This window comes from Austrofundulus limnaeus, unplaced genomic scaffold (genome assembly GCF_001266775.1).
Source record: "Austrofundulus limnaeus strain Quisiro unplaced genomic scaffold, Austrofundulus_limnaeus-1.0 Scaffold957, whole genome shotgun sequence".
Lineage (NCBI taxonomy): Eukaryota > Metazoa > Chordata > Actinopteri > Cyprinodontiformes > Rivulidae > Austrofundulus > Austrofundulus limnaeus.
In genome coordinates this window covers 67,571-82,373 of record NW_013953359.1, presented here as the reverse complement: position 1 = coordinate 82,373, position 14,803 = coordinate 67,571, and the positions used below count along the sequence as shown (strand labels likewise).

At 40.9% G+C, this 14,803-nt stretch overlaps 1 protein-coding gene across 3 annotated transcripts in view; it reads right to left on the bottom strand.

The window, feature by feature from the left end:
* LOC106533496 (NEDD4-like E3 ubiquitin-protein ligase WWP1) overlaps nucleotides 1-14,803 on the bottom strand; it is a 37,217-nt gene that overhangs the window by 17,587 nt on the left and 4,827 nt on the right. Inside the window, exons 2-10 of one of the 3 annotated variants that reach the window (XM_014029829.1) lie at nucleotides 14,320-14,376; nucleotides 10,156-10,241; nucleotides 9,935-10,073; nucleotides 8,189-8,313; nucleotides 5,324-5,476; nucleotides 5,060-5,129; nucleotides 2,679-2,860; nucleotides 569-1,001; nucleotides 215-310 (exon numbers count right to left, since the gene is read on the bottom strand). In XM_014029829.1, the coding sequence (XP_013885283.1) occupies nucleotides 215-310; nucleotides 569-1,001; nucleotides 2,679-2,860; nucleotides 5,060-5,129; nucleotides 5,324-5,476; nucleotides 8,189-8,313; nucleotides 9,935-10,073; nucleotides 10,156-10,219 (1,262 nt within the window). In that variant the 5' untranslated portion in view covers nucleotides 10,220-10,241; nucleotides 14,320-14,376. Of the gene's footprint in view, nucleotides 1-214; nucleotides 311-568; nucleotides 1,002-2,678; nucleotides 2,861-5,059; nucleotides 5,133-5,323; nucleotides 5,477-8,188; nucleotides 8,314-9,934; nucleotides 10,074-10,155; nucleotides 10,242-14,319; nucleotides 14,377-14,803 lie in introns of all 3 variants that reach the window. The other 2 variants (XM_014029827.1, XM_014029828.1) reach the window with 2 other exon arrangements.

Genomic DNA, 14,803 nt, shown 5'->3' with positions numbered 1-14,803 from the left:
GTCTTAATTTATCTCAGTTTATGATGATGCCTGAAAGAATAAAAAAGCAAAACTAATGTTTTCTGTGCGATCCATCTGGAGTAAAAAGTTTAAAATGCAGCATGTGTTCAAGTGGGAATGAAAAAACTTTTTAAAACAGATTAACCGTATGAAATCACACATTCTTGTTCGAAACATGGACTACAGACAGGAGCAGTGTTAAAGCAATGCTCACCCTGGTGGTAGTGGCTGTGGTCTTTCCCAGGTTGTGGTTCTGGTGTTGTGGTCTACATAGTATGTTCTCCCATGTGGATCTTTTCTCTGCTCCCACCTGAAAAATATCAAGTTTAAACAAAAGTGAGTGAGGTTACTGTGACATCTGAATGACCTAGAGTGATTAAAACTGAGACATGAGGAAAAAAAAAAACATTTCCTGTGATGAAAACACATTTTGGGAAGCTAGCTTGTTGCTAACTCCAACAAAAACTGTGTTCTGAGTTGTTCATATTTACAGGACAAAGTTGCTGTTAAACCTTTTAGTGTGATAACAACAGTAAAGAGCAGAGTAACGTCAGTCAGCTGGTTTTACCCRGGAGGTAAAGGATCTGAGGCTGCAGCGTTGGGGGCTTGCTGTCTGGGTTTGACCCCGTCTGTTGTCACAGCTGCACTGCTACTGCTGCTGCTGTTACCMACGGCTCCTGCAGAGCTGGTTTCACCCGGAGCCGGAGAGGAAGAGGATGAAGGTGAAGATGCTGTGACGGYGGGGACCTCCGGGCCGGGAGAGGCAAATGTGGTGGAAGCAGCGGSAGCGGTGGCGGTGCCATTGGCGGGTTTAGCAGCGATGGAGGTGTCTGGAGACGGGGAGGAGGTTGGCAGGTGCTGGGACGTGCCAGCTGGAGCCGGTTCAGGGTCTGGTACGGCAGCAGACTGAGCGCAGTCCTCGTGGTCATCTGTAGGGGGCAGCACTTCACTTCTTGTTGCAGATGATTGCCTTAGAGCAGCCTCAGAGGACTCCCTGTTTGCTGCAGACAGATCAGAATAAAGAAGAGGATGCATTTTATCTCGTCTGTGTTCGATACAGAGATAGAGCTAAAAAACAGAAGATTAGAGAGGTGAGAGCCTCTGAGGTGGGAGACAACTTTTTATCTTTGGTTCCAGTACAGATTAAATCCKGATGGTGCTTCAGAAAACTTTTGTTTAACATGATTAAATCTTAATAAATTGCAGATAGATGCAGACTGATTAGAGAAACTAAAGATGATTTGTAGGAATCTCATGTATTTGATAGAGATCCTGATTCAGAGACCCCTCAATGCTCTAAATCAGTTCTGAGCCACTACAGCATAATGTAGCACAGGTCTRTATGTCAGTTTTGAATTATGGATTATGTCAAACCTGCTGGGAGTACTGATCAGAAGTCTAATACATTCAGCAGCCTAAGTACATGTATGCTTGTGTAGTAAAACAAATATTTTTGGTTGAGAGAATGATGACAAACTAAACGACMTCGTGYAAAAGTGAAGCCGTTTAATTTCTGCTAATGTAGTGCTCCATTACACTAATCTGACAAATGAGCAGGAGTTGTTTTATTCGCCTACAACAAAACATTGACCAGCCTCCTTTATTACTCCCTGCTCTGTTTGGTTTTATGGCTGATAAGGTACTAACTTTTGATAATCACTTTAAAAATGACCAAACGCTCTTCAATATAGGGTCAAATACTCCGTGCAGCTGCTCTCACTCACATTACTTTCAGCTCTTCATCTCACAAAGCAGAATAAATCTATAGTAGTGATTGAGATTCATGTCAACTTATTTTTTATTTCTGTAATGTTTCAAACTGAACACTATGTAGAAATGCAAAAACAGGCTTTTTTTACAAAGAACGGTAGAAACAAAGGTTTCAATTACTGCACTGCAGAGGCATTAATGTAAACATGGAAATGACTGAAGCAACTTCCAGTTATTAGTTGTAAAAATTTCTATCTATATCTTGGAGAAACTGAGAGATTAATTATTTGCAAATACATACTCATATTGGCAAATAATAAAATGACTCAGATTTTCTTTATTATGATGTATTTGATTGTAGYTTAATATCTGTAGTTTTGTATTTGGTCACGTTTGTGTGCTGCTGCCGTCTCCCGTAAAAAAACAGATTTTAAATCTCAATGAGATCTACCTGGTTAAATAAAAGTTTTAAATTAAAATAAATTAGATTATTAAAATGCTGAAACGGCATCATTTTGAGGACCCTAACATTTTTTAAAAGATTGAATCTTCTTTCAGCAGCTGCACAGTCTTCTTGATTCTGCCTCTCCTTTTTCTCTGAGTCTCTGGGTGTTTGGACAAAGGTGCTGACAGCAGCAGAGACTGCAGGCCTCACTTAATGAAAATTAATTTACTGCACTTCTTTACTGCTCWCTATGAGTCTGTGAACCATGAAGAACATAAACTTAAAGAACCCCGACACCATCCCTGGAAACACAAAGAGTATCTGCAGGAAAACATTTCCTGAGGCTGAGGCAGAGTTCATGCAAGTGCACCATATACAGTACAAAAGACTTCATATATCCACTGAACGCCCTACAATACAGAGGAGAATTAGGCCACAAATGAAAGAAGAAAAGTCTTTAAAAGGCCACACACCCACTGGGTTTTAAATAAGGTTAATGTTGGATCGATGAGAAGAAACTCACTGGTTCTGCTCTCTGTGTCACCGTCTGAGGGTTGGTGGACCGGKGTGCAGTTGGGTGTTGCGTCTCCATTCATGGCGTGATCAAGAGCAGGGCTGCAGGAGCTGGAGGGAACCTGACCGTCGGCACCGCTGGACGCCGAGCAGGAGCCTGACCTCTGACCCAAGTCTGTTCCATTCACTGTGCTGGAAGAGCAAACAAAGGTGTGGCTTTGTATCGGCCATTTGGTATCAAACTACTGAGATATTCTGAGATATTCTTCACTTTTGCCTCTGAGTTCTTAAGGAACATCTCTCCAGGTGTTTTTCTAGAACAGAACTTTACATTTTTCAATAGAACTTTATATTTTCAGTCTTTAGGAGCGCAGTTACCTGCTACTTGAGACAAAAAAACAAACAATTTAGCAACATTTGTTGAGTTGCATTTGCAAAAAATGTTAAACACAGTTTGTCAGGCTTTTTAAAAGATCAGTGGTGAATCAAACCCCTTCTGTTGAGACGATTATTTACAGTGGATGTAATATGATAGGTGTGATGCAATGAACGCACATAAAGTTGTCGTTGTATTTTTTATTTGTTGTAATCCAGAGTTTGATCTGAGCCAAACACAAAAACATTCAGACTTCATCAAAAAGAAAAAGGAGAGGATCTGTTCAGCCGCACATCTTTTAAATAACACAAACTCAACAAGGGTAAAAACTTACAACTAAAATCACTTCTTCTGTTCAACTCAGAATAAACAAGAGGTAAAGATTTGTGRGTTTGGGTCTCTGCATTGAGGCAGTCATTCAGTAACTATGTGATTGAATTCAGTGGAGATAAAGATGCTGTAAAAGTTTGATCATCAGGTTTTATTATTCAGACACATTAAAAAGTGTGGACAGTCATTTTTGAACCTGGCTGCTTTTTATTGATTTTTACGAGTTTTATCCAGAGCTTTATTCTGAACGATTCACTGCTGACAACATCAATGTTTACAGCTAATGAAAGCATCTCTTCAGCTTTTGTTTCCAATTCGGCTGTGAGTTGGAGTAAAGAGAGTGTGGGAAAAGGAGCTTTCTCATTCTTATGTTTCTTCAGAAAGACAAGAAACAAACAAGGTTTTAAGTCTTAAAATAATGAAGCTCTTTATGTTTTTATGTTGTTTTTCATAATAATAATTAGAATAATTTGTAGCTGGAGTTTATGATCTATATTTTAAGCCGTGTTTTCTTTGTGAGCAGAGAAAAATTGCTAAATAACAAGGACAMAATGTTGCACAAAGAGGAATAAAACGTCAGCTAAAAATAACAAGGACTAAATGTTCAGCTGGAGTTGCATGTTTCTGGCCGGGACATTCGCAGTGATGTGGTTACAGCTGGAAAAAGAGCTGAGTGAAGTGGGTCTGCAGGTCCCACCAACCTGACAAGAACCAACAATCCACAACTGTTTATCTGTAAACTCCATACATATTTAATATATACAATTTGATCATGCGGATAAAAAAAAATCACTAGTTCAGTTCTACATGAGCCCACTTGATGAATACAACTGATGAACTGAATAATGTCTCATTCTATTCAGCTGCTGCTTTTGTTACACATCACCTTTGTTTGTTTGCCAATCTTAACAACTGTTTCAGCCAAATCCAACTGTGGTTTGATTTCATCCCATTACCCATATTAAATATTGTCAAGTATTTCACAAGTGAACCAAGTTGTTTTATTTTGAAAACTGATAAGTGGTTAAGTTGCAACACTTTCCTCAATATATACTTGGAACTAAACTTAGCTCTAGTTGGTTTTGGACCACAGAAGACGTTTTTGGATTGTACAGCCCAGCCCCAGACGGTCCGGCCTTATTCAACCCTGGCCCTGGTCGTGTTTGCTTTGAGAAGAGAGCCGCCTCGATGTGGACAGGATCATATTATTAAACACCCACAATCTTATTTTGTGTTATTTGAGACACAACAATAATGGACGACATCAAACTCAAAGGAAAAGTACCGTAGACTGTACCGGACCATCCAGCAGTACAGCACTGAAGATGAGAGGCCAGGATGATGGAGAGCAGTAAGCTAACGGTAGCTAATGTTAGCTTGTTGTTGTTTGGTAACGCGCTAATGCTGTGTTGTTAAACTCATGAAAAAAAAAAACGTGGCAGTCACTGCAAATGATTCACGTAAAGTTCCTCTCATCTGTGTGATGTAAACACTCCCTTCCCCCAATGCTGCACAAATGCAGGTGCAAAACGGCAAGAAATATAAAGAAAATAAAATAAGTCCTACTTATTCTGAAATCATACCAGGTACAAACGTAGCGCTTACAGACCAGAAATCTAACTTTAAAATAGACATCCGTCACAGAAAACATGGAAGAAAGAAACTGTTCGGTTGGTTTCAGTTACCTGTTGGCAGCCCTCGAGGAAGAGGATGARGAGTCCCCGTTTTCATGAAGAGCATCACCATTCTGCTGGACTTCTAGAGAAGGTTTRGAAATATTAAAACTTATAAGCTCAAAAGTACATTTAATAGATTATATAAAAAAGAGGGTTGAGTAGTATAACATAAAAAACAAAGTATGAGTTTCCTTCTAGCTTCACATTTACAAAAACAGCTGAAGTTCACGACACAAAACACTCATCCCCAGACAGTAACAACAYTGAACTCACTGGCGACGTTTGCTGCGTTGCCATTCGTCAGCGGTGCCAGTTCTTCCTGGTCAGTGACAGTCAGACCATCAAGGTACACGGTCAGCTCCCCTACAGGCACAGTGACCCCTTTCTGCTCCACATTCAGCTTCAGCACCTCTTTCACATTCTCCACTACACAGCAAAAACATAAGACGATGAGAACATGTTTCACACACTAAATGTAATTCTACTTAGCATCTCTCATTTACATTGGTTGCAGTTACAGTGATTTTGATAGCATTTGATGAAAAGATCTACATGTACGTATGCTCCTTTTCAGTCTGCACCGGGGAAGAGCTAATAACGAGCCGATCAGCTGCTGCATGAAGCTGTGAAACAGCTCCTCTGGTTCTGCTCCACAGACACCTCCTCATGCAGGACAGATTCACTCAAATCAGGACGGTTGAAAACATTTTTACAGACAGAAACGCATCTCGCTGACAGAGAACTTCAATCCTCGTCTATTTTACTTGTTAGCTATGTTAACTTTGTAAATCCTGCTGTCTATGAGCCCCAAMTAGGTGCTACTTCCACAGACGAGCTGGACAAGTAGAAGCCATGGCCATAATGGTAAAAACAATACTCCCCTCCCTCACTTCTACATGACTCTGACAAGCAAAGACCTTAATACTCCCCTCCCTCACTTCTACATGACTCTGACAAGCAAAGACCTTAAACAATATCTGACCTTGATATTTGACCTTCAGCTTGAAGTTGGGATGGTGGAAATTAGGACTGCCACGATTAGTCGACTAGTCACGATTATGTCAACTACTGAAATCGTCAACGGCTAATTTAATGGTCGATGCTTCATATTTTTTCTGACTTTGTATTTTTCTTTAATTAGTCAACTATAAAAATAATTATTTGTGGCAGCCCTAATTACCACTCTAATGCACATGTGTGTCAAGGACAGAAAGGCAGAAGCAGCACTGGAAGGCGATGCAGCAGTTTGGAGAGAAAAACAAAGTTAGAAAAAAAACCCGACGCATCAACTATTAAATGAGTTGACGATTTTAATAGATGACAATAAATCGTGACTAGTCGACTAATCGTGGCAGCCCTCGTGGAAAGTGTACATGACACTCTGTGTGGTGTTGGACATGTGGATGAAGTTTNCTAATTACCACTCTACTGCACATGTGTGTCAAGGACAGAAAGGCAGAAGCAGCACTGGAAGGCGATGCAGCAGTTTGGAGAGAAAAACAAAGTTAGAAAAAAAAAAAAAAAAACGACGCATCAACTATTAAATGAGTTGACGATTTTAACAGATGACAATAATCGTGACTAGTCGACTAATCGTGGCAGCCCTCGTGGAAAGTGTACATGACACTCTGTGTGGTGTTGGACATGTGGATGAAGTTTTGTTAAATTATCGTTAGAAGTTATGAGCAGGACAAGAGAAAGTTTATAGACGGACACTAAACCATTATATGTCTGCCTTTTACAGCAACATAATAATAATGTAAATTTAAACTAAACAAAATATCTGGGGGGGGGTCTGTTTGTAGAAAAACACTGTTTAAGCAAGAACATTCATTGAAGTTTGTGTTGCTTGTACTTTACAAACTAATTCAAAATTTAAGGAACAACAACCTGTTATTATTATTTAAAGCTTTGCATTGGGTACCTACAATCATATAAAAAAAGGGACTAAGGACCAGATTTTAACGTTTATTGTCTGCGATTCATTGATAGGCTGAAATGATTCCCTTCAAGAAACAGAATATCAAAATTACGATATTTAGTAACAGGTAGACAACTGTTGATTTCTCCTTTAAAGTAGATGGTATTGATATCTGTGAAGACTGAGGTGAAATTTCTAGGTGTCATCATTGATGACAAGCTGACATGGAGACCTCACATACGTTTAAGAACAAAAATATCTAAATCTATTGGAGTACTGTATAAAGTCAGGGAGTTATTCAATTATTAATTTTATTTTAATTTGTGTATTTTATTTGTTATTGTAAATTGTTCTTTTAATGAAATTGATAAATTTTTTGAACTGAAAATTGAATTGAATTTATTTATTCTCCCACTATTGTGAGCAGAGGGAGAGGGGTTGAGTGCTTTGCTCTCTATTATGTCTTACAGGTTTTCACACAAACAGACAAATGATGTTAAAGTTACACGAGAGTGCCTTAGAAACAATTGTTTTACTAAACAGTGTACTGGGACATATATGAATATGAACCAGAGAGATGAACACAACAACAGGAGTAAACTTGTTTTTCTCCTAACCTGACCTCACTTAAACCGCGCTTCATTTTTATTCACAACACCGCGGAGCTGCTGATCAGTGCCAACAAGAACCAGCCTGGTCTCTCTGTCACAAAGTACTCGTGTTCCTGATACAGGTATGTGGAGCCAGGTAGTGAGAGGCACCATGTCTGTATGAAACACAGAAAAACTAAAACCTACTGAAGTGATTATGAAGAGATTGATTCAGTGAGATTTTGTACAGAAAGGAGGAACATGAACATTTTCCATTCCAGAAATCATACAGTATTGTGGTCTTAAATTCATTCTGAAMCACTTCCTGCCATGTCTGAGCATCATCCAAGGATTTTGGTGTACATGTGCATGAAAATTTGCTGCAAACTCAGATATATGTTTTAAAGATTTTGTGAAATTTCACAAAACACCCACAATCCTGCAAATGTACCTGTTAACCTGTGCTACAAAATGAGAAAGAGACCAGCTGATGCTGCCTGGTTGATTTCGCTCGATTAAAGTGAAATTTCATGACACTGCTTCACAGTAATATTTGTTAATAATGAAAGTCACAACAGCTTATTTATTTCATAATGTCCTGTTTGCTTTGGCGTGTCTTAATCATACATTTTCTGTCATGCCGCTCCAAAGCTTGACTCAGGTCCAGCGTGGTTTTTCCCAGCAGACCGTCTGCTTTCAGGGTGTGGTGACTCCATACTTTGAAATCCACCTGAGTGCGGGGTGTTACAGACCTACAACATCAGGAGCACACAGAAAAAAATACCACAAGAACTGATAAAAACAGCTGATAGTACACGGGCTGCTGCAATAATCTTTTTCTCTATAATGTAAAAATAAAATAGGAGTTTATTACTCTTGTATACAGGAGATTATTAGATTTTAGGGGCTCTTTTTTACATTAACATTTTCAATATAATAATTGATAAATTTCATAAGCAAACTGTCTTTTAAAGATAGCATTTCGAAGTAGGATTTTGTGGAACAATTATGAACAGTTAATATCTTACCTGCTACAGATAGCTTCAGTTTAGAGCAGGGGTGGGCAATCCTGGTCCTCGAGGGCCGCAGTCCTGCATGCTTTTTCTTTGTTCCAACACACCTGATTTGAATGAATGAGTGTTTATCAGGCTTCTGCAGAAGTTGGAAGAGGTCATTCAGTGACTGAATCAGGCGTGCTGGAACAGGGAAAAAGTGTAAAACATGCAGGGCTGCGGCCCCCGAGGACCAGGATTGCCCACCCCTGGTTTAGATAAACAGTTCAGGTCTGATGGGTCTGGAGAGCTAATGGCTGCTCCTAAAACTGCAGTTTGCTTAAAACAACTCCAACCTCTAAAATGTCATAGCAGCTCATGCTGACTCTACTTTATTGACCTTTACAGCAGTGTTTCCAAAGCTGGAGTCGGGACTCTATTGTGGACCATGAAACACCAACTGAGGGGTCTTGCAAAGGTCTACAGAAATCAAATTAACTTAAAAAAAACTTGCCAGTAGCATGTTTAGTTTTAACTATTACAAAGAAAAGAAAACATTGGTAACAAGCTATTGATAGGTATRAATTTTTCAAAATGGCCTCTTTACTTTAGGACAAATGACTAAAAAAAGATGAGGGAGAAATGAAAAGACATGCTATCACGTTAGAAATTAACATCTAAACTCATTGTGAACTATGTTTTCCTTTCAGAGTGAGATTCAGCATGCATAAAGAACTTCTTATACTGCAGATTCCAGTTTTTATATTTACTCCATCATCTTCTCTCAGTGAAAAAAGATCTCAGAAATACAACACATTTCAGAAAAGGCCCCCTTGGACAAAATGAACACAGCACAGTGCATTCATTGTCTGAAGGGCCGAGCAGATCAGTCCAAAGACAAACATCTAAAGTTTCAGCCTGAAAGTCATGAGGAGRATCAGCAGCAGCTTGCATAACTTCTGTGGTCCAAACATGATTACAAATACAGCAGCACTCTGTCTTGTCTGCTATAACTACCCAGTCAAAACAATTATCATTTGCAATGACTCGTTTCTGGCATTTGGTTGAGCAGTTTGCCAGAGAGATGCAATGTTGAGGCTGCTGGCTTCGCTTGTGAGATGATACAAAGAGCTCTGCGTCACAAAGCTTTTCCAGCCACCTCAGGGTTCGTTATAATTATACTTAGAACTTTAAGTATTTTCAACAACCTGATTTTGATTGCATATGGTGCACAAAAAATGCGCAGCAGCAAAGAAACAGAAAACATCTGTTGCACTGAGCCATTTTAGAAAACACTTTTAGAACCACAACATGACATTAAGAAGTATCAAATGAAGGCAGAGAAAGAACATGCAAACATAAACACATTAATGCTTCTTACAGAGTGAACCTTTCATCCCATTTAGGGCTTGAGGAGCTGTGAGATTTTGCCGTGCGGCAGCTCTCCCCCTCCGCTGTCACCTCCACATAAAYGGCAGCCCCGAAAACGCTCCTCTTCCTCTTAAGTTTGGCACAGGAAACTGGTGAGAGAGTACACAAAGGAAGAAGTAAGACTTACAAAAATGTTGGCTTTCTAAATCTGTGCCTCCTGTCGTGACTCACCAAGGGCATAGAGCGTGCGTCTGTGGTTTTGGCTCGTCTCTGCTCTGGATGAGGCCGTGGCCATGTCATAAACCACAGTGGGAAGCCTGGAAAACACACAACAAACAAAATATAACCCCTCAAAAAACTGCTAATAAAAAAACAGCTGTAACTTTCAGAAGAATAAAGCAGACAAATCCACAAAGCAGCGTTTTCTCTAGGTTTGGTCAGGAGGTTTGTGACTCACTGCAAAGTATGAAATCAAACACAAGATTATAATAAATTACTACAGTTTGAAAGAGTTTATTCCAAAATGTTTTTTTTTAGATATGCAATTCTGAAATGTGGGTCCACACGATATGGAAACAAAACACTCGAATGAATCCAACAAAAACCATGTGGAAGCCTGAGTCTCGTGACCCATGGTGCATTTGGCTGGCTGTAGTCTGTGTGGAATTGGACAAGTGAGATGACATGATYTAAGTTGAGGTACATTAAACCACCACAAAGTCACAGTTCAGACTCTGTAGCCTCAGTCATTTGCTCATTTTTTTTCTTTGAACCTAACTAATAATTGTTCATTGAACTCTTCACAATTTTGCAGAAACWGCTGTAATTTCTTCATGGCAATTAGGCTTGGGTATGAAGGTATTTTGTTATACTGTGGTATGAAAATGATCAATACCGCCCAACCTTAATGGCAATAATGACAATGAAACTGAAACACCTGGTTTTAGACCACAATAATTTATTAGTATGGTRTAGGGCCTCCTTGTGCGGCCAATACAGCATCAATTCATCTTGGGAATAACTAACAATATCTGCACAGTGGTCAGAGGGATTTTAAGCCATTCTTCAATAATATTTAGATGTGGTGACTGTGCAGGTCATGGGAGATGTTCAACTTCACTTTCATGTTCATCAAACCAATCTTTCACCAGTCTTGCTTTGTGTATTGGTGCATTGTCATCCTGATAGATGGCACCGCCTTCAGGATACAATGTTTGAACCACTGGATGCACATGGTCCTCCAGAATGGTTTGGTAGTCCTTGGCAGTGACGCGTCCATCTAGCACAAGTATTGGGCCAAGGGAATGCCATGATATACCATCACTGATCCACCCCCATGCTTCACTCTGGGCATGCAACAGTCTCAGTGGTATGCTTCTTTGGGGCTTCTCCACACTGTAACCCTCCTGGATGTGGGGAAAACAATAAAGGTGGACTCATCAGAGAACAATACATGTTTCACATTGTCCACAGCCCAAGATTTGCACTCCTTGCACCATTGAAACTGACGTTTGGCACGAGTGACCAAACGTTTGGCTATAGTAGCCCGGCCGTGTATACTGAATCTGTGGAGCTCCTGACGGACAGTTCTGGTGGAAACAGGAGAGTTGAGATGCACATTTAATTCTGCAATGATTTGGGCAGCCGTGGTTTTATGTTTTTGGATACAATCTGGGTTAGGACCTGAACATCCCTTTCAAACAGCTTCCTCTTGCGTCCACAGTTAATCCTGTTGGATGTGGTTCGTCCTTCTTGGTGGTATGCTGACATTACCCTGGATACCATGGCTCTTGATACATCACAAAGACTTACTGTCTTGGTCACAGATGTGCCAGCAAGACGTGCACCAACAATTTGTCCTCTTTTGAACTCTGGTATGTCCCCCATAGTGTTGTGTGCATTGCAATATTTTGAGCAAAACTGAGCTCTTACCCTGCTAATTGAATCTTCACACTCTGCTTTTACTGGGGCAATGTGCAATTAATGGGGATTGGCCACCAGGTTGGTTCAATTTAGCCATGAAACCTCCAACACTAAAATGACAGGTGTTTCAGTTTCATTGTCCAACCCCTGTATGTTTTTTTTTTTTTTACCTCAGGAGTTGTAAATCCTCTACTTTGCTATGCAGTCATTATCTTCATCATACTGCACAGCTAATTCATCATGCTGAACTCAGCTTCTAGCTCTTCACAGTGGTCTGCATCACAGAGCTATCTGGCAAAGCAAAAAGCGGGCACACATTCGGACCTGATCTTCTGCATGGAGCAAACAAATCCGGACTCCTTAGTTACGGTCCTCAACAATTTGTTTAACTGTACTTTAAAATGTTTGTGTAGCACCAGAACATTAAAGCAAATTCCTTGAATGTGTAATTGTACTTATTAATAAACAGTTTTTTGAATYGATTTCCTCAAGGCTCTGGATGTTGTGGGGCTGTMCTGGTTGACACGCATTTGCAACATTACATGGACATCGKGGGCAGTGCCACTGGATTGGCAGACTGGGGTGGTGGTTGCTCTCTTTAAAAAAGGGGACCGGAGGGTGCGCTCCAATTACAGGGGCATCACTCTCYTTAGCCTCCCCGGTAAGATCTTTTCAGGGGTGCTGGAGAAGAGAGTTYGATCGATAGTCAAACCTCAGATTCTAGAGGAACAATGCAGGTTCAGTCCTGGCTGTGAAACACTGGATCAACTCTTAACCCTCACTAGGATCCTYGAGGAGTCATGGGAGTTTGCTAATCCAGTCTGCATGTGTTTTGTGGACTTGGAGAAGGCATTTGACCGTGTTCCTCGAGGTACACTGTGGGGGGCGCTACGCGAGTATGGGATTGTGGGTACATTGTTATGGGCCATTCAGTCTCTTTACAAGCAGTGCCAGAGTTTGGTTTGCATTGCCGGTAGTGAGTCGGAYTCYTTCAGAGTGAGAGTTTCACTCTGCCAAGGCTGCCCATTGTCACCGCTTCTGTTCATWACTTATATGGACAGAATTTCTCGGTGCAGCCAGGRGTCGGAGGGAGTCCGGTTCGGTGGCCTCAGGATTTCATCTCTGCTGTTTGCAGATGATGTGTTTCTGTTAGCGTTATCGCRCTAGGATCTTCAGCTCTCACTGGAGYGGTTCACTGCTGAGTGTGACGCGGCTKGGATGAGGATCAGCACCTCCAAATCTGAGTCCATGGTCCTCAGTCAGAAAAGGATGGATTGCTCTCCCCGGGTTGGGGTGGAGTTCTGCCTCAAGTGGAAGAGTTCAAGTATCTTGGGGTCTTGTTCACGAGTGAGGGAAGAATGGAGCGTGAGATTGATAGACGGATCGGTGCAGCTTCTGCAGTTTTGCGGACTCTGTACCGGTCCTTTGTGGTGAAGAGAGAGCTGAACTGTAAGGCAAAGCTCTCTGTTTATCGATCAGTCTATGTTCCTACTACCCTCACCTATGGTCACGAACTTTGGGTAGTGACCAAAAGAACAAGATCACAGATACAAGCGGTCGGAATGAGTTTTCTCCGCAGGGTAGCTCTCCTTTAGAGATAGGGTAAGTAGTTCAGTTATCCGGGAGAGACTCAGAGTAGAGCCGCTTCTCCTCCACATCGAGAGGAGCCAGTTGAGGTGGTTTGGGCATCTAGTAAGGACGCCTCCTGGACGCCTCCCTAGGGAGGTGTTTCAGGTATGTCCAACTGGGAGGAGACCCCGAGGAAGACCCAGGACATGCTGGAGAGACTATGTCTTTCAGCTGGCCTGGGAACGCCTTGGAGTCCTCCCAGAAGAGCTGGAAGAGATGGCTGGAGAAAAGAGAGGTCTGGGCTTCCCTGCTCAAGCTGCTGCCCCCGCGACCCGACTTTGGATAAAGCAGAAGATAATGAATGAATGAATGGATGGATGGATGGATGGATGGATGGATGGATGGAAGGACATGAGGGCGATTTTTCCCTCATGGCATCTTGTGTGTGCTGAAGCTGAGGGGTGTTTTCTATGTTTTTTGTCACTCCTGGTTTGCCGTATGTATCAATCCGATTGATGTTCAGTGCTAACGTTAGCTTCTGACAACAAGTTGTCTAGGGCAAAACAAAAGGAACATTAACATTACCAGCTGATTCTCTGCAGGACTTAAAGATAACAGAAACCATTGCAACTTTAGTTTGCAAAGGTTTGTGCTCGTACACGGTAGCAGAGAACGAAGGCTTTGAGCGACTCATTAGGTGCTCAAACCAAACCACTGACTGAAACTCTGCAGATTTTGTTTCCTACTCACTTTGTTTCCCAGAAACAGTCATACCTCATAAAGTACTTCTAGTGRTTGCTTTCAGTACATAAAGTTTCAACACTAAGTGTGTAATGCAACATTGTCATTAATGACTGTTTAGATAGCAATTTTAAACAATTAAGAATATTTTTTTCTACTTACCACAAATGTGTATTGCTTGGCCCTCTGCTTCAGCCCACTCCGTGTCCCATGGCTGCACTGAAACAAAAAAGAAAAAAAAGCACACTGAGTTTCCTCAGAAATTTAATAACTTTGAAGCAGAGAAAATTAGGTTTTAACTTCTTGGTGAGCTGTTTGATGTGAAAATACTGATCCAGCTCTTACACACGAACTTGCAGCAAAAAAAATCCTCTGGCTTGAGCACAGTGGAGGAACAGTAAATGACCTGAGTGAAGTTGAACCCACACACCTTTTTCAAATCTGACAAAATCGGTGTCAAACCTTCGTTTTGTTTGTGCTGCTATCATTTTTAGATATTTAAATGTTTCCAGGGATCATCAGGTCAACCAGCCATTTACAAAATCAAACAAAAGTAACAAAGTAGGGCTGGATAATATTAGGGGTGTAAGAAAATACCGATACACTGAAATATCACAATATTTCATTTCCCTATACTGTATCGATA